Source organism: Temnothorax americanus, unplaced genomic scaffold (genome assembly GCF_048541705.1).
Source record: "Temnothorax americanus isolate GAGA-0224 unplaced genomic scaffold, ASM4854170v1 Scaffold11, whole genome shotgun sequence".
Classification (NCBI taxonomy): Eukaryota; Metazoa; Arthropoda; class Insecta; order Hymenoptera; family Formicidae; genus Temnothorax; species Temnothorax americanus.
In genome coordinates, this window is record NW_027509242.1 from 3104365 (window position 1) to 3123904 (window position 19540).

General features: G+C 42.0%; 2 protein-coding genes and 1 long non-coding RNA gene across 3 annotated transcripts in view; 2 read left to right on the forward strand and 1 right to left on the reverse strand.

Annotated features, from left to right (window-relative positions):
• The window catches only part of LOC143906957 (homeobox protein Nkx-2.4), a 33353-nt gene extending 21091 nt beyond the window's left edge, over positions 1-12262 (reverse strand). The window contains exons 1-2 of the mRNA XM_077423377.1: positions 9519-12262; positions 4093-4391 (exon numbers count right to left, since the gene is read on the reverse strand). Of these exons, the coding sequence (XP_077279503.1) occupies positions 4093-4391; positions 9519-10290 (1071 nt within the window). The 5' untranslated portion in view covers positions 10291-12262. The remainder of the gene's footprint in view (positions 1-4092; positions 4392-9518) is intronic.
• Positions 1-19540, forward strand: part of LOC143907013 (uncharacterized) — a 222245-nt gene that overhangs the window by 17564 nt on the left and 185141 nt on the right. The window lies entirely within an intron of this gene.
• Positions 15570-19478, forward strand: LOC143905437 (luciferin 4-monooxygenase). Its single transcript, XM_077420856.1, has 5 exons — positions 15570-16271; positions 16454-17253; positions 17802-17974; positions 18125-18532; positions 18884-19478. The coding sequence occupies exons 1-5, from the start codon at positions 16155-16157 to the stop codon at positions 19003-19005; spliced, it is 1620 nt and encodes a 539-aa protein (XP_077276982.1). The 5' UTR covers positions 15570-16154; the 3' UTR covers positions 19006-19478.

Consider the following 19540-nt stretch of genomic DNA (forward strand, 5'->3'; position numbering starts at 1 on the left):
CAAAGATTTCATACGTAAAAAAATATTTTAAGTCACTGTATATAATTACTCGGAAAAGAACGAAGCGAAGAAACGCTAAAATCTCTATCGACACGTATATAGATCGTGCTTTTTCTTTATAGCTTGGGCTTTTAGCATCTTTTCAGAATCGGCAGATGAGGGGATTGATGCGATAAACCGGAGAGCATCCCTGTTAAGGGATGTCGATATTTGCAGTCCGAATATATGCACCCTCGGCGCGCGAGTGCCGCGAATGCATTACAAAGAACTGGTAGCTCGCGCTACAGGACGGAGCACAAAAAACCGTTTCCGTTCGACTTAACAAACTGACAATCTTGCTTCGTAAACATATTAATATCTACCAATAAATATTTTAACGTTAAACATAATACCGATTTTGCGAAAAGAAAAACTTGGACTCAAAATTGTATAAAGTAAAATAATATTTGAACGAAACAGAAATTAGCGTTATGTATATGTTACATTTCTTTTGGGGGAAAAAACAAACAGTTTAAATATAAATATAAAAAGATGTAAATGTAAAAGATAAAAGAAGAAGAATGAAAATGTAATAAATTATCGAAAGCAGGGCTCAATAACTTTTGCGTTAATCTGTAGATATGCGGCGTCGGGGCAACTCGCATGCATCCCTAGGCTGATATCTTCTGCATAAACGACATAGAAGTGCAGAAAGAAGTGTAATTATGACGGCATTCTGTCCGTCCGTAGATATCGTGGCGCAACGCGGACTGCAAAAGCCAGCGACATATTCATGTGTGCGTTATGCGAGGGTGCTGGGAGTGCACTTGAGAGACGCGAGCACGCGTTGCAGGACGTTCGATTAACCGCATTGCATTTGACATAACCAAGAAATCGCCAATCTGTGCATGTAGTTCAAGACGTGTCGAATTCTTGAATTTTCAATTACTCATAAAGTAATTGATGTGCTTAAAAATTTCATTTTCCGTCGGTTATAGAAATCTGCGCGTCGAAGAAATTTCTTATAATGGTGGAATTCTTCGTATAAATCTCAATATCTTTTTTACGAGAATATTTCGTCAATAAAAGAGAAAAAGAAGAGAAAGGGAGAGATAGATATATAGTGTTTTAATATTAGCGAACTTACATAAATTAAGCCTCAAAATAAATCCTCAAGGAAAAGTCGACTCGAAAGCTAAAGAATCTGTGGATGAGATATACACGATAGGATTTCGATGTATTTTAGAAAATTAGAAATAAAGGTATATTCCGAACAGGATTTAAGGGGGTTAATGCCAATGTTAAGGGCGAACATCCGTGAGTTAATGGCGCCGTTTCCCCCGTTATCGTGTCAAAGAACCACGCCGGTGGCACAGTCGTGCCGTTGCGCTGTCGATCGTTTCGTCTCTCGTCTGTGCCGATAGATCTCAAAAACGGCGGTAGCGACGTGATGTTTGCACGGCATTGAGCTCGCCCTCTGCTCTACGGGATTCGATCCCTCTCCCGACGCGCACGCCATGGGGTTGCCGACCGCAGTGCAGGGGGATGAGACCGGGGGGAGGGGACGAGGACTCGGTGGTACGCAAACCCATTATTATGATTATTATTCGTGTAGCTGAATCGCGCGCGCAACCGCGATCTTCTTGCCTTCTCTCTTATTCTCCTCTCTCTCCCTCCTCTCTCGCCGATCTCTCATTCTCTTATCCGACATTATATTCTACGATTCAATATTCCTTGCGCTATTCGTACCTACATTGCCTTCGTATATATAGTCGAAGATGACACTTCCGGCAATCGTACCTACATATTTTAGTAATACTTCTATAGTTACTTCCATTATTTTTGTAAATAGTTCACGATGCATGTTATTGATGTATCGTGTAGCAACGAAAACGCAATTGTAACAACGATTGTTTCGGATAACAAAGATTTGATATCACCGACAGGTTTTCGCGGACGCGGCCCAATAGATCGAAACTTTTCGGAAAAGCGGAGGTAAAATGAAGAGGTGGGATAAAAGCTACGATAGGCGGATCAAGGGGGAGGACGGAGGGGGGGGAGAGTGTAATTTGCCTCTAATGCGACACTCGACGTAGCAGCTGGCTCCACCGGCCCTCTGCTTTTCCATTCGCCACTCGGCCGCAACCGGCAACAGTAGCGATAATAATAACAATACTGGTAACAATGCCCAGGAGTGGCTAGGCATTGTAACACCGCACCGCGCGAAGGAGGGGAGGGGGGAGACCGGGTACTTGGAGTAACAATGCGAGCGCAAAATGGAGGGACCCATCTGCGTGTGCCCCGTGCCAAGGGGACAAGGGGGAAGGAGGACGCGCTCCGGAGGGAACGGGACGAGAGAAAGAGTGTGAGAGAGAGAGAGAGAGAGAGAGAGAGAGAGAGAGAGAGACGCCGGCGAGATAAATGCAATTCGTCGTCACGCGCTCCGATGCCGTCGCCATTTTTTTGCTGGTTGCATCCGCGATAAGAGATTTCCTTTCGAGATGAGACGAGCAGCCGATTCGTCCGTGATTCCGCGATTTGGCGAGTGCGCTAACATCCCGCGATGAATACGGGCGATTTGAGGCGCGATTGTCGAGAAACGTTTAATTGGCGAACAGTAAGGCACGGAGAATAGCTGCTAAATGTGCGGAGCATTGCATTTACATTTTACAAAACATTTATAAGTTATCCGTGCGATCTCTAAAATGTATGCGAAACCACGTAATTTGTATTTTACAAAACGTTACGCGACGTGTACGACGAAAGATAGAGATATGCAGGGAGAAACGTAAATCGTTCGCAATTTCCTTCCCTCCCCTAATCCCGCAATCGCTACAATCTACTATGAAACTCGTCGAAACTTATGTACCGATTGTGCCCGTTCGCCCTGGGCGCGCATGAAAATCCCGGCTGATTGCAATCAGGCCTCTTTGCCGACTTCCGTGCTTGACACGGAATCGACTCGTCACCATCGCTCGAAGGGCTTCGCACAAGCGCTCGACTGTTCCGGTTTAAGGAAGCGCTATACGTTTGCACTTTGAGAAATATCTCGCTCGTCATGTAAAGCTTCTGTTTTAGACCTGGGCTACCGCTAACTATAGGGCATAGGCATTTTCATTTCGCCTATTTCTTTGCCGTAAACAGAATATCCGAACATGACGCGCGTTCTTTTCGAGAAAGCTTATGGAAAAAGCATGTGAACGTTTGCTCTTTGCAGTCCAAACTATTTCTCGCGAATGAGCGAAGATAAAATATTTTGTTCTCAATTTCCTTTAATTATTTCATTTTATTTCCAAGTTGGTCTAACACGAGAATGAAGTAATTTTTATTAAATAACTTATTTATAGAGGAATTTATGGGAGACCCCAAAAATATAATTTGTTAATTACAATATCGCGTATGGGTTCATATGCTTGAAGAATTATGCGATAAACTGCAATGTATCATGCGTCAAGTCCAATTCGACGTAGGACCGCAAAAGATATTTAAGATATTTATGGCGCTTATATAACGTAAGTTAAGTTATACATCGATAACTCTCTCTCTCTCTTAACGTCCGCGTGGAGCGTCGCGTTACAAACGTCGCGCGATGACAAACGGTACAATTCGACGCGCTTGTTCTCAAAGGGCTGATAAGTGAATTGAACCAGACGGAGAGACGAACGGTAGACGGAACGATAGACCGAACGAGGGGGAGACCCTGCGCTACGTGCGTGAACGCAGGATGCGGCCAATGAGCCACGTAACAATTATTTATTGTTGCCAGACCGCTGTGCCGCATCTCGAGCCGGCCAGACCTGTCTGCGTCCAATGAAAATGAATACGCTCGTTAAAATCGCGGCGTATGCCGGAACCACACCGCTATCTTATCCGCTCGTTAAAGCGACAAACTATATATATCGTGGATATATCTTCGTCAAGATTCATAATAAAAACACTTGCGCGAAGCTTCTTACCGGACGAGTTTGCCCTGGCGATTAATTCGGCGCGCCGAATATCGGATAAACGAACCGATTGATGCTTGATGGCAGTCCGTTTATACCTTTTGCATAACGGGGATTGATCCGCGGTTAAAGGGACATCCGGAATACGAGTAACAAGTAATCAACATACCTGCGTGGGCGTTAGATGAATTAAGGACGCCAGATGCTCCCGCTCGGGCGCGCTGAGGTACTTTTGCTGCTTGAATCGCCTTTCGAGCTCGTAGACCTGGGCCTGGGTGAAGAGCACGCGTCTCTTCCGTCTCTGCGCGAGGGGGAATTGCATCGCGCCGACGCCCATGCCGACGCCGACTCCGACGCCGACGCCCACCCCCATGCCCGACGACTTGGTCACGTCGCCCATCGACTGACCCACCGAGCAACCGGCCATGTTGGTCCCGCCGGCCGCCGCGGCGCCCATCAGCCGCGAGACTGCAAAACATATTGAAGAAACCGGGAATGATACTTTGCGAGCGTTCTCTTTCCGCATGCAATTTCTTTATGAAAACTTACGGGCTATAGCTTAGCGACGAGAGATGTATATCGGTTTCGCAAGTTTTCCTTGTTTCTACATTCTGATTCTGATATCGTTTCGACCTTATTTTTACATTATCCGTTGCGAATAGTTTTAGATTTAATATATTTACGGTCTATATATATATATATATATATATATATAAAATATATAAATTTATAAAATATATAAAATATATTTGTGGTACCCTTTCGTGTTAGACATTAGCGACGAGATTTAAATGATTGAGAATTAAGTAAAAAAAATTGTTAATACTAACGGCTTCGATGTAGTGACAGAGATTATAATAATTATGACATATTCATATTTTCATAAGTATACGTCTAAGGCGTGTATGGTTGAACGATTCCCTCTAAATTTGAGCTACCGAGGGCTATACCCAGACGAGCGAGCGGTCGTCTATCCCTTGTCAGTTGGAGGCTGTCAAAAATGAACGCGCTTGGGCGCGGACAAAGGGAACGATTTAGGCGCTGCGAAGTGCTACGTCACCGCGAGAGCACGGGAGGTCCCGCCGAGATGAAGTCCCGAAATTATTATGCCTCTGAGAACCGTATTCTCGAGCCGTCAGTGAAGTCGAGGGCGAGAAAGAAATACCACTTGAGCGCAGGAACAAACACCGTCAAATTTGTTTACCCCGGCGCGCCCGCGTATATACGGGAGAAATCGGTGGAGCCCGCAGCTCCAAATCCGGAGCGCGCACCGAGCACCGAGCCGAGAGAGTCGATTGTCGTTATATTTTCGCCACCGGCGGAAGAAGGCGGCGCCATATTTTCGTCCGGGGGCTCCTCTCATTACGCGGATATCCGGAACGCTTACTGTATACTCGATAGCCTACATTTCGATAGCCGATTCGAGCACCGGACGAATTCGCGGCTCCGTCTCACCTCCCATCTAGATTGTTGCACTGTGATCACGAGATCACCTGCGTTCGAATTGATCAAACCTAACTCGCGCTTGCCTATTGCGATATGTATATATGTTCCATCCACAAATTTTCAAAACTCCCGATCTCTTGAAATCAACTTAACAACTCTTTCTATATATAAATTCATAGAGCTCTTTCCGTAATTAATTTACATTGCGCAACCCCGAAAAAAGCCTCTATCCAGGTGTTGATACGCGATTAGCTCGCGTTAATATTAATTGGTGCCGCGAGGAATTTCTCGTAAATCACATCAGTGATGTAAATTATTATGTTTCTCGTATATACGACGCTATATCCCTTTTTTAAGTCGCTCGTCAGCAGTCATCGAGAACAATGCGTACGGGTAGGACTGACGCGGGACGGGATGTTTCGATGTAACTTCTGCCAATACACGAAGGCAGATCCCGATGATGGGCGAACAACGCGCGTGCAGGAACTCGTTAAGTAAATTGACGTTTTCTTCAACGTCTACCTGACCACCGGCGTTGCACTCTGCCTCACGTCGAACATCCCCGTATTTCGAAACGTAATTATGTGGCATAGCGACCGACGGGGAGAGAGAGGGGGGAGGGAAACCCTCCTCCGCCTCGGCTCTTCACCTTCCAATTAGGTGACAAAAGCCCAAAGATTTCTCGCTCCGAATCACAGACGCCTTCGCGTACCGCCCACAGTGTGAAAGTCGTCCAATCCAGCGGGATAAAAATATATCTGTCTGACGGCATGTAGATATTTAGGCGTGACATTTAATGTCACGCGTCGATTCTGTAATTTTGCTCATTACGTAATTTCGCGCGTCAATTTAATCTTACTTGAATTAGATCTCATTTAGAACGTTAAATCATATGTTACAGGATCTGTGTATAACTATATTAAGTTTGCTTACAGAATCCTATTCACCATCTCGTTCCACGTAATGCAGAAGTAAATTATAAAATTGATTCTTGAATAACGCAATGTTTTTCTGTTAAATATGTGGTTAGAAAATAACTTGATTAGAATCAATAGAGATTAAAATTTGTATATATATAATTAATCTTAAATATTTAATAAGGAAAGATTAGAACGAAAATAATAAGTATTCAGAACGAAATTGACAGTTTATCATCGTGAAAATAATAGGGAGTTAACTAAAGCGAATGAGTTAAATATAAAAAAAATATGTATAAAAAGAGAAAGGATACAATAAAACAATACAAAAGAAATAATAAATCTTGCGAGTTTAGAGTGCAATAAAAACTTAAATTTTTCAAGCGCGAGGAATTTTTTAAATAATTTTGGCACAAAATAATATACAACTTCTGATTTATAATTTTAGATCAATATGTGCATAATTATGCATTTTCCTTAACAATATATTATATATTATTTCCATCAATTGATCCATTTTAACAATTAAAGTAATTTAAATCGACCGTAACTGGCAATATATAACGTCTTTACCGATATGAACATTGAAAATCCATTTTAATCACGATTTTAATTATATTTAATTACACAAGATTAATAATAAAAGAATGGAGTTGCGTTTGTCGTTAGTCCACAACACGGTGCTGCATACACGATACATGCAAATATCGTAAAAAGTTACAAAAGAAATTCGTACAAATAACGCTCACGTAGCGATGAGGGCAGACGTTTTTAATAGACCATTATTAAAATGCAAATCACGAACGATAGCACAATCGATGGTGCAATATATCATCGAAAGACGTCAGACTGCGAATGGCGCAGTGATATTAAAATGCTATTAGATCGAAGAGCAAGAGATTAATGAACAGATTCTCCTTGATCTGAAAATTTATTTTCGATTGCACCCAGCAAACAGTATATGATGCGTATGTAAATTTACAGCCTGTCTCTTCATAAAATTATAAAGAAATGCTACGAAGGGATATATCCATCAATTCAACATATATTATACATTACTGATTTTTGGCAAAAGTTCTTTCGCGATTTACCCTGCCGTTTCGCGCAATAACGCGTAATCTACATAACGTCGCCGCATAATCGCCAGTTCCAGAAGACGCGAAACGCATCGGGGAACGTCTCGTTTTGCAGGGCTTTCCCTGCGCTCTGTTTATTTTGCAAGGGGCGACGAGATAAGTCCCGCGAAATCGAATTCGTATGGCGCGGACGGGCATCCGCGCCTCGTCTCGAGGCCTTTAACTCGAGGACCAGTCCCTCTTATTTGTTTAACTAAAATCCTCAGCGCCGTCCACTATAGTCGCGCTTTCTCGAATTCTGGATCGATACGGGCGACGAGCGAGATCGGCTCGCTAAAGTGGCGCGTGCGATGGACGAAAATCCACACAGAGGAGGAGACGAGCGCGCCTTGTTGACACAAGTCGCATGAAAGATGCGCGCATTGTTGGTCGACGGTGGTATGCGCGACGACGTTCCTTTTGTGGACACTGAAACGCGAAACTTATGCGGCGCCCTGGACATCCAAATGGATCTTCCACCGAAGTGTCAAAGCTCTCCTACACTTCCCGAAGACGCTTTTACGCCAATCCTTTTAAACTGTTCCACTCGAAGAATATCGCTGACTGCAAATCGCAGACCACTCTACCCGCATTTGTTTACTTCACGGACGATTAAACTTGAAAGTCTTGTTTTAAAATACAAAAATAGATTTGGAATCCCTCTTCTTTGTTGCAGTACCTATCTAGAAAGTCAAACGAGACTTGAGGAAGATCAACGATCTCGAGGAAACCGATTTGTATCCCCATTTTGTACCGAAAGCTGTATCATTGCAATCCTTTCCAGCTCATATCCTGACAATTTATGTTAGCTTATTTGTATAGAAAGTCTGTACACGCTTTTGGAGATAAAAATAAAATTCTTCTCTCCCGTATAGAACACTTGGAAACGGTTGTAAACTGAGAAATGCCCACGGGTTCTCTTCTTACCAATTAACGATGGCGCATTTTCGTCAACTTTGTAACGCGAGACCGACACTCTCCTCGTCGATCCCTAAATGGAGCTGAGATATCCATGGTCTTGTCGTTACAAGCCCGATAAAAGCCTGACGGACGTGACTCTTGGAAGGCGGAAGGAATAGCTCGTTGTGAGATAGGATTTTTATCCGAGTACAACATACACGTACAAACATACAGCGTTCTCTCTTTCCCTTTCTCTCGCCCGGCAGTCGCTTCGGTGCCGCGCGCTTCCGGCATTTATACACAAAACGCGAAACACAAGGATTTTGATGAATATCTGATAACGTTAAACTCTCTCGCGCGCGCGTGATTCCTCGACGTCCCTACAGATTTCACTCGCTGATTTTTCTATCGGTGATTAAATAACAGGTGTAGATCGTGCGTCCGATGTCGGATTTTCATGCTAACGATCATCGTCGGGAAGAAACACGTCTTTGAAAGTGTAAGCGTCACATTCTATGAGACTATAATATATACGCCGGCAGCCTCTCTGATAAATACAGACCCCTCGAAACTCGACATTTAACAGGCTGACAGAATGACTGTTTGCATTCGATAACTCGGTAACGTTTAGCGGACAGACTAACTGTCCGAGACGTAATTCATCGAGCCACAGTCGCTGAATTAATCAATATGTAGACGAAGTCCGCGGAGGCTTTTTGCTCGTCTGACGAGCATGTAAATGTATGTGGATATACCTGACAAAATATTCCCTCCATTAGCGCGAGCGTATAATAAAGTCGTTTCTCTCAAATTTCGATGAAAATGATTTTTATGCTTATCTACCACGACTGACGTAATTGCACTTTTCCACGTCTGTAAAGGCCGCGCACGGTGGTACTTAACAAGGACTTTGCGAATAAAATCGATGATAAAGCAAAATGGGAAGGAAATAATCCTTTAGAAAATATTTTGTAGGATATAATAGCAGTTCTATAGAAAATTAATCAAATTAACGAAACATGAAAATTTGCTCATTAATTATATTATCGACAATTCGTATTAACGCTTTTTTGTTCAATACGCAAATACAATATGACATTTTTCACATCTTCTCTTGCAATCTCTTTCACGGAACTGCTAATATATATATATATATATAAATATATATATATATATCTCATTTTTGATTTTCTTTGAATAAAAGACAAGTTACTCACTGGCAAATCGCGGATCATTGGTGGCTGGTGGCGCCGGTGCGTACCACGGATGATGGTGCGACGAAACCGCGTGGGACCTCATGGGGTCCGTGGCTGTGGCCGTGGCGCCCACGCCGGGCCCGGCGTGATGGTACGGCGACAATTCCGCGGCGCAATATTGATATTGCGACGTGAGCTGCATAGTCGCGTAAGGATTACCCATGGCACTCATGCCTCCGCCGGCACTACCGCCGCCGCCACCGGGGGCGGCCCCGTTGGCAACGGAAACCGGTCCGGGGGTGCTGCCGCCGGGCGTCGAACCGCCGTGGAGCGGCGGGCTGCCGCTGCTCGCGCTCGAGCTACCGGTGTTACCACCCACCCGTGCACCGCATGCGTTCCCGTAAGGCGAACCCTGGGAATGCGTAACGACGCCGACACCAACACCGACGGCGGCGGCAGCGGCGGCGAGCTCGAGCTTCCGATAGGACTCCTCGATCGGCGACAGAATATCGGTAACGCTGAAGGGCGTAGTGTGGGCACCGCCAGCAGTCTGCACGTGAGACGAGTGCTGCTTGGGCGACAGGCTCATCGCCAGGTCGATCCCATTGAGGTCAGACAGCAGGCCGGCCTGCTCCAGCGATTGCTGATGCTGCTGCTGCTGCTGTTGTTGTTGTTGCTGCTGCTGCTGCTGTTGCTGCTGTTGTTGTTGCTGTTGCTGATGATAAGTCGTGGCGTTGCCATTACCGCCTTGATTGCCGCCGCCGTTTCCGCCGCCGCCGCTGCCACCGCTCATCTCGGCGAGCCCGACGCCGTCGAAGTACTTGAAGCTCGCGCTTCGCGGAATGATGAGGCCGGCGCTAGCCGTAACAACGGCGCATTATGACGTTACCTGCTCCCTTTTTCTCTCTCTCTCTCTTGCCCTTTCTCGTCTAGCTCGTGCCGCTCGCCGCTCGCCGACGTGTTTCTCGACACGACACCGTCGTACCCCTAAGGGGTCACGAAATCCGAATGTCCCGAATCTTCGCCGTGGAGTTTCGAAAGTGCTTGAACCGTCACTTGAACTCGATCGCTCACTCGAGACCGAAATTCAGTACACACGGGTTAGTTAATCTCACAATGCCACAAGTCACTCCCGTACGTCGACGCGCTCACTTATTACTACGATGGATCACGGGCGCACAATAAAAAGAAAATAATAATAATTCCGTTTTCACCAACACCGGGGCCGTTTGACCCCGAAATCAATGTAGAGCCCGCAGTCATTCACCGCGAGCCGGTGCTCGTCCCCTTTTCTCTTTCCGTGATCTCGGTCACGTTTAAACGCACGCATAGCTCTTGCAATCGCGAGAACAAATTTCCATACCCGCGAGATGCCGCGGACACTGTCGAACTTTCTAATCTCGGCGACTATCGAATCCCCGAGCTTCGTCCTCGCTGTATTTTACTTGACGTCGATGATGGACACTTGTTTATCCATTTTCTCTCTCATATATTTGTCGTCCACCGCGTGTCGTTGCTTTCTGGATCTTCGCGCCGCAAGATTGACATTAAGGACGAAGGGACGCAGGGTCACGTGGCGCACGGCGAACTGTCACACATAACCGGAAAGAAATCGAGGCCGCGGTCGGCCGGCGGCCGACTCGGATGGCTCTCCCGTAATCGTCGGATCTCTCGACACCGTCGGGCGTGAACGTACGTAAGCCGTTCGCGTCGTCGTTGCGTCTCGCTCCACGTAAATCCGAAACGGACGAGAAGGATAAACGCGGTGACACGACGACCCTGCACACGTGGTCGAGGATAGTGGCCGGCCAGAGCCGGCCGGCGGCCGACTGAAATCACACAGGGGTCTTCGAGTCCTTGGATTCCGCCGATAGAGAGACGATGGTAGATGTACCACTCTACGCTTCGCCTCCACCTTCGTCGAGGATACACTCTCCGTAGGAGAAGAGCCGCTCTATGGATGGATGGATGGATGGATGGCTGGCTGGGTGGCTGCCTGCCTGCCTGCCTGCCTGCCTGGCTGGCTGGCTGGCTTGCTGGGCTGGCTTGGCTGGCTGGCTGGATGGATGGATGAATGAATGGAGAGGACTTCTGTCGGGTACTCCTGGAGAGGTCCTCACGGCCGCTTAGACCCACTCGACCAGCGCTCGCCCGCTCGCGCTCGCGCTCGTTCGCTCGCTCGCTTGCTCGCCCGCCCGGGCACAGGCCCCACAGCCTCTCGCGGAGAACCCGTACGACGACACGATGAGTGGAGTGCCCACTACGGAGAAGTGCCTGCTACCAAGAGTCGTGATGAGATGTCCCCTTTTGCGTGTGAGAGAAGGGTTTCCATACGCCGTGGTGAGGAGCGGTGAGGTCCGCGACGAGGAGAAGTGGATGCTGAAGATGCCGCCGTACGGTCATTGGACGAGCGCCGTCGTGCGGGCGGCGCGACCCTTCCGTCTCGTCGTTCATTGGGCCGCGTCGGTCCACGCCGCTACCGTCCCGGGGACGTGCCCACCGCGTCGGCCGACACGCCGTTGGTGCCGTGCCCGAGCGTGCCGGAACGCGTCTGCCTATCGCGACGCTCGCGCGAGGCTGCGCCCGACATTGCGGCGGCCGCAACCCGCAACGGCCCCGCCACGCGCAATATCGTGCGAACGCCCGACTCCGGGCGGCCATCCGGCGCCGCCCCCACGGCGACAAAAGGGCGGGAAAAACCGACGGCGGAAAAATGTTCGCGGGCACACGCGCCGAAATTCACGTCGGGGGCTCAGCGACCGACGGTACTTTTCGATATCTGCACGCATCGCTTCCAAACGCATAAATCCGGACTCCCTCGGCGAGAGAAAGCCCCGAATTCTCCACGTCGCTATTAAGGTCTCTCGCACGTTTCTTTCTTTTTTTTTTTTTCCCCGGACGGAACGCGCGGTGGTTCCATCGCCGTGGTCTCCTGATGTGGCTGCCGGCGCAAGCGTGGAAATCAGGCATTGCGTTTTCAGTGGTGTTAATCCGATGAATCTCTCTTACGCGGGTGATATCGGCGAGATTCGCCTCCGTTTTCTTGTGCATTCGATAACGAATCCGATGCGTTAGTGCATGCTGGTGCAAACTACAAAGGCTGTTGTACACAAACTTATCTAATTGCAAAAAAAAAATTAAACGTTTTGATCGAGGAATTTTGACCAAGGAAACGTTTGACACAGATATCCTGCCAAACTACGTGATGTAACTTGTGCGCTGAACACTTTTATACATATATACCTATTTTTTTGTGTCACTTTGTGTACGACAGCCTTCAGTGAAGACACTCTCTCTCTCTCTCTCTCTCTCTCTAATGCGCATCATATTCGTCACAAAAATATCATCGGTAGTTTAACTTTCAAAGAAATCACAAATGTGCAATTATTTTATGTAAAAAGGAAAGGGATATTTTTGGAGAGACACTGGGGCATATTTAAATAATTTAAGTATTGTGTGCCGCAATAAAAATATTCTCAAATATTCTTTGCGTTTTTCAAAAGTATAATATAACGAGAAGAGCAGTTACTTTTGACAAGTGCAAAAAATACCGGAAGCTTTTTATTTTGACGGATGATATATTTAGATTGTTGAATTTGCTCCTTAAATTTGAGAAATGTATTTTTATTCCTTTTTTCCCTGTAAATATCTGTCGCGAAATGCCATGCTTTGTCGGGCATAAAGTTTATGATTTTAACTTTAATGTTAAAACTAACCAATCGATTATTTTAATCGTTAATTATTTCTGTAACGTCAGCCATCGTGTTATTGACCGCGACACAATCGTAAATTGTTTAATTAATTAAAAAAGAATTCTTGGAATTTTTAATGTTGAAAAAACCTATCGGCGCTTACAATGAAAAATTGCGTGGGTGCTTCCATTATTTTTCTTTTACAGAGAAAAGAGAGAAAGGAGAACAAATTTCATCGTACAATGGTCAATGAAATAAAATTGATATATCGTTGTGTGATTATTCTTATTAAACTTTTTTATAGAATGAATAAATGAGACATCTAAAAAGGGTGTACTTCTCTTTGAAATCCTGAGAATATGTAAATATTTGTTAAAGATGATATTGTAAAGTTTGAAGAGAATGAACTGTAGTAACACAATAAAAGAACATTCGTGTTATCGCGATACCGACATTATTGAAAATTTTTTTTTTAAATACTCAAGTGTATCGTTTTAATCACTTCTGAATTTTATGTAGGTACTTATAAAATGTAGGAGGGATCTTTATAATTACCTCTTTAATTATTTCTTATATAAAACTTTTTCAAGATAACCAACGAATAAGATAGAAATCTATTATGATTGAGAAAAATTACTAAAACTTATTATCTTATAAGTTTAGCATTAATATTTGACATCAGATATTATAAATTTTATTAAACTTTTGGTACGTTTCACATATATTCTATATGTATATAAATATTTATACCTATGTATGATATATTTTAATAGATAGAAAAGAAATAATTTTGATGAAATCATTTACGTATTAAAATACTTTATTTTGTAGATTTTACTTTTAATTCCAATGACGTATTCAACAGGAATTTAATCAAGATAAAAATTAATAACAATGTTGCAAATCCACATAAAAAACTATTGTTTAAACGAATAAAAATAAGAAATATTTTATTTGCAGATAAGAAATACTTTTTAACTTTATTTCAAGCTAAAAATCTTCATCATTTTATTCGAGATCTTCAATGTCTTCAATGTCTTTTGCAATTGTACCTATTTTTAATTCCTTTTCCGTTTTTCTTTATCTTTTTATATTCTATTAATAAAGGGTCTTTTTTTAGAAGGATTTTTTTTTTTACAACGTAGTACTCAAGCGATCTTGTACATCTAAAGAACATATAAACACACATAAAAAACACCAAGGATAAAAGTTACTGCCGTCCTTCGAAAATATTCTTTCATCCTTCGAGACTTATATTCAAATGGGTTTGCATAAAATTGCGCAGTACGTACCTACGCGCAGAAAAATCAATTAGTCATATGTCAATTAGTCATATATGAAAAATGCAGCGACATGGCACTCTTTCCTTATATGTATATACATAAGGATTTCTCTATCCATATTACGCACGAGGTAAATTCCAGTTTGGAAGGAGAGATTTAAAATGGAGAATAGATTGATGTATCTCGACCTACGTCCACTTATATTTCACTTTTTTTATTTATATAAGCTACAAAAAATTATTAGCCTTAGGGTAGGTATAAGGTTTCGATCAAAATCTGATTAACTTATAAATAGCTTATTCTTATTTAAGCGACACTTACACTGTTTTGTTATTATGAATAGAATCATTTTGTTGCTTTTTTGTTGTTTGATGACATGGAAAGAAAAATTAAATAATTATTATTATCGTCGTGTAATCTATTAGATTATCGCCGATTAATTTGTCGCGACACCTAATACCGTTTTGTTATTGCGAATAGAATTAATTATTTTTTGTTATTTAGCACGTAGAAAGAAAAATTAAATTGGAGACGACAATAATAGATACGCGGCCATACAAAAGTTCCTTTAGACAATTCTGCCAGTTGAATTAATCGTCGATCAACTTAGCAAACATCAATCATACTATATTTTATTAATGTAAATATATTTATTTATTTTTTATCGTTTGGCACGTCGAAAAGAAAATAAAATTGAAAACGACAAATATACATATATATAATTATATAAAAATGTTCCTCTAAACAATTCTGTCTTTTGAAACAATTCGATTAAATTAATAGCCGCGATTAAATCAAGCAATGTTTAATCGATTTTTTTTATTAAAGAAAAAAGAAATACAGCCAGTAGGAACAGGCCTATTTTTGGCCTATTTTCGGCGTATTTCGGTCGAACACTCCTTTAGAATCCAACTAGTGTCATCTGGCGAATACTCAGACACAATTATTCGTAATTTGATCGAAAATAGCATGCGTGCTGTCATCTAACGGCGGTCGCGATAAAACTACCGGCTTTACAAAAAAAAAACGCCTACAATTATCTCGTCATCGTCATCTCGTCTCGGAGTGGCGCCGGGCGCGCGAGACGCGTGTGGGTCGACAGGAGTAACACTACCGACCTCTGTCGGGTTGCTTAGCTGCGAGTCCGTATTGTACACAAAAATTCCACAATAAATATCCACAAAATTAGACCGGCATGACCTAGGGACAACATTTAAGAACAATATCGTGCAATTAGATCTAAGATTGAAAAAGCCTGGAAAAAAAGATTAGTTTAAATAAACTTTTATACGTGCAAAAACACATTCAGGTTGACATTGCGTGTAGCGAGAGATGGCGCAGCCATCGAAACAAGGACAGATGCCTCTCGTTAGACAAGGACAGATATAGATATATGACATAGAAAACAGGATTAGAAATGTTGACATACTGACGTCGAGGAAGGTTCTCAGCCTTCACTTTAGGATCCCCTTAAAGCCCACTATTTGAAAGAGATAGAAAATGATAAGAAACAGAATGTACCAATACTTATCGTGTTTTGCTCTTATCATTACGTAAACACCCCGTTCGAAGTGCACGATATTCGCATTCTCTTTAACGTACCGTTGAAGAGAACTCTAACGTCCTAACGGTGAGAAAAAGTATAGGTTTCCTCCTCAGTTACCTCCTCGTGTCCATCCAAAATGCCGCAACGGTCAAATATTTTGCACGGTGAGGGTGAAGTGATTGCCGAACTTGATTTCTCGATGGGGCAATTGTTATTGATGCAACTGGCGACGCACGGTACTCGCGTGGCTCAGGTAAGTTCGATTGACTCGTTAGGTTCTCTACAATTAATGTACAGTCAGCATAGCGCGATATGCGATATATTTAAATTAATATACGGTGTAAAAGGAATAATTAGAATCCCAGATTTGCTACGTAATTTTTACTGTACGTGTATAACTCTCTGCTACAGCAATGATACATTTTTTTTCAACAGATAAACCCCCACACCGGCAAGGAGCAAACGTTCCAACATATTTTAGACACCAGCCGAAAATTGGCAATTTATCTACAAAGAGAAGGACTGAGGACAAACGATACTATGGCTGTGTGCGGCGAAAACAATCTGGAATTTTGTATTCCAGTGTGTGCTGCGTTTTACCTGGGCGCTATTGTCTGCCCATTAAATCCATTGTATTCCGAAAGAGAGTTGAAACATGGGCTCGCCATTTCAAAGCCAAAGTTTATTTTTATTACGCCGGTAGCGCTTGATACCATGAGAAAGGTATTCAAAGAGTTGCATTGGTCGCCGAGAGTGCTGATGCTTACTGAACGTGGTAGCAGTAATGTATCATGGGCGAGCATGTACAGAGTGATATCAAACGTATCCGATGACGATGCAAATGCCCTCCAAGCGGTTCCTGTCGATGTAGCTAATCATGTAACAGCAATTTTATGTTCAAGTGGAACTACGGGACTGGCGAAAGGCGTCATGTTAACGGACAAAAATATTACCACAGTCATACACACGCATTTGAGCAGCAATACAATTCCCGAAAACGCTGTATCTTTGGCCCTGCTCCCATTCTTTCATGCGTATTCCTTCGTCTTGATGATACTCAGTCTGTTACGTGGGAACTGCATTGTTGTGTCCTCACACTTTGAGCAAGAGCAGTTTTTACAACATGTGGAAAAATATAAAATTCAATACTTGCCCGTGGTACCGTCGCTTATGACATTCTTGGCTAAACATCCACTTGTGGATAAATATGATTTATCTTCTGTTAAAGCAGTATGGTAAGCTATTACAAGTCGGATACGAAATATCTGGTAGAAATGTGTTGGAAGAAAACTGCAGTTTACAAACTCAAAGGTGAAGAGAGTGGACGAAGAAGTCAATGCAAGTTGAGCGTAGATTTTTTTTTAATCGTGAATTCAAAAAAGTGAGATACTAGAGAAGAGATTCTAAAAATTGATAAAAGAAAAGGAACATTAATGGTACTTAATACTTGTGAAATTATAATATAATCTATTTCTACGTTATTACAAGTAGTTGTATGAATTGCAAAAAAAAGATCGAAGTAAAAATTTTAAATATTTTTCTGCTTGAATATTGCAAAATCATCACTTTGATGATTAAAATCATGACATTTTTATAAATACAATTTACCAATTTACATAGACACAAAATTTAATAACGTGAAACAAGTTGTCTTTCCTTAGCAGTTTTCTTTTAATATTCCATGCAATGGGCTGTGTTGCTAAAACTTGTAGATACATAAAAAAATTCATATCTATCAGAGATCAGGTTTATTTCGCAATTACTAAAGTAGTTATTTAATCAGGAGTGGAGCAGCTCCGTTGTCGAAGGAAATTCAGAAGGCTGTCGCTAAGCGATTAAATATTACTGAAGTTAAACAAGGCTACGGATTGACGGAAACTACTTTAGCCGTGCTGCGATCCCCAGATGACAATGCAAAACCAGGCAGCGTTGGCGTGTTAGTTCCAGGCACATCAGGTAGCAATCTCTTGATTACGAAAACATAGTGTCCATCTTACTTAAAGCGCATTTAATTAGTATCTACTATTATACATTTTGCATTTTTCTATCAATATAGCTAATAGAATGTGCAAATTTTAGCAATATGTAGCTCTGATATTCTTTCAGCGAAGGTAATACCAATTGGAGAATACGAGACGGATAAAGCTTTAGGGCCAAATTGCACAGGAGAATTATGCTTCAAAGGAGATTTGATAATGAAAGGCTATTATAACGATGAAAAATCCACTAGAGCGACAATTGATAAGGATGGTTGGTTGCATACGGGGGATGTAGGATACTATGACGAAGATGGTTACTTTTACATCGTTGACCGTGTAAAGGAACTCATCAAATATAAAGGCTATCAGGTTCCGCCAGCTGAACTCGAAGCGATTTTGTTAACTCATCCTGGTGTACAAGACGCGGCAGTAATCGGCATACCAAATGAAAAAACTGGGGAGTTACCAATGGCCTTCGTTGTAAAGGAGTCTAATTCCAACATTTGCGAAAAAGATATAATCCAGTATGTTAATGGTAAGAATGTTCGGTATCATTGTGTATCGTCTATAATAAAACTAATGTAATAACATTATTAGAATTTGAAATTTTTTGTTTGTTTCTTAAAATTCTTGAGACTAAATAAAAATGGCATAGCATTAAATCAGAAAAAAATAAAGATTAAACTTTAGTTTTTTAAGCTTTCCTTTTGCGATCCTAAATTGAAAGCCCTCCACTTTGTAATTTATTCACATCGAATGTCTTCATATCTTTTGTATGCAGTATTATAATATCTATTTTGTGTCTGTTATTTTTTATATATTCATATGAATATATATTTATATGTATACATATATTACTCTATATGTACATATATTTTTGTTCCAGACCGTGTATCAAATCCTAAGCGACTTAGAGGCGGTGTAAGATTTATAGATAGCATTCCAAAAACTCCATCTGGTAAAATATTACGTCGATTATTGCGAGATAGATTAAAATCAAAATTATAAACTGTCACTTTTGCGTGATTTGAATCATTTATTACAATCATGTGTACGTAATCATTTTTGTAGGACTGGTACTTATTATTTCTACAATAATTAAGTGTATTGCATATATAAAATAGATAGTAATTCACTTATTTATTAGATATATTTTTAGATTTTCTATCGAACATTTTATTGTGTCTATCAAAGAACAAAGAATAAGTATTTTTATTGTATATAGTTTTATTACTATGAAACATATGCTATGTGCAACAAATAATATCTTTAAATATAATACTAATAATCATACAAATTGTAGCTTATGTATTTGAAAAACTAATTGAGTGAGTTTTTTTCTTATATATACATTGGAACCCCATTCAAAATGGATTTAGAAAAATATTAAGCCTCTAGTAAGTCAAATATGTTCTGTATTTAAAAGTAGCAAAAAATGTTACTTTTTTCCAAATATCTTTGTCAAAAATTGGAAGTTTCAATTCGATGAGCACTTGTATAATTCTACTACACAAGTAAACTATTTATATTTTAATAACTATCC

What these genes read in the sequence shown, in the direction of transcription:
- LOC143905437 (XM_077420856.1), top strand. Translation starts at nt 16,155, where the DNA reads ATGCCGCAACGGTCAAATATTTTGCACGGTGAGGGTGAAGTGATTGCC. An exon ending in ACGGTACTCGCGTGGCTCAG is followed by an intron (nt 16,272 to 16,453) that starts GTAAGTTCGATT and finishes TTTTTTCAACAG; the next exon opens with ATAAACCCCCACACCGGCAA. An exon ending in TATAATCCAGTATGTTAATG is followed by an intron (nt 18,533 to 18,883) that starts GTAAGAATGTTC and finishes TTTTTGTTCCAG; the next exon opens with ACCGTGTATCAAATCCTAAG.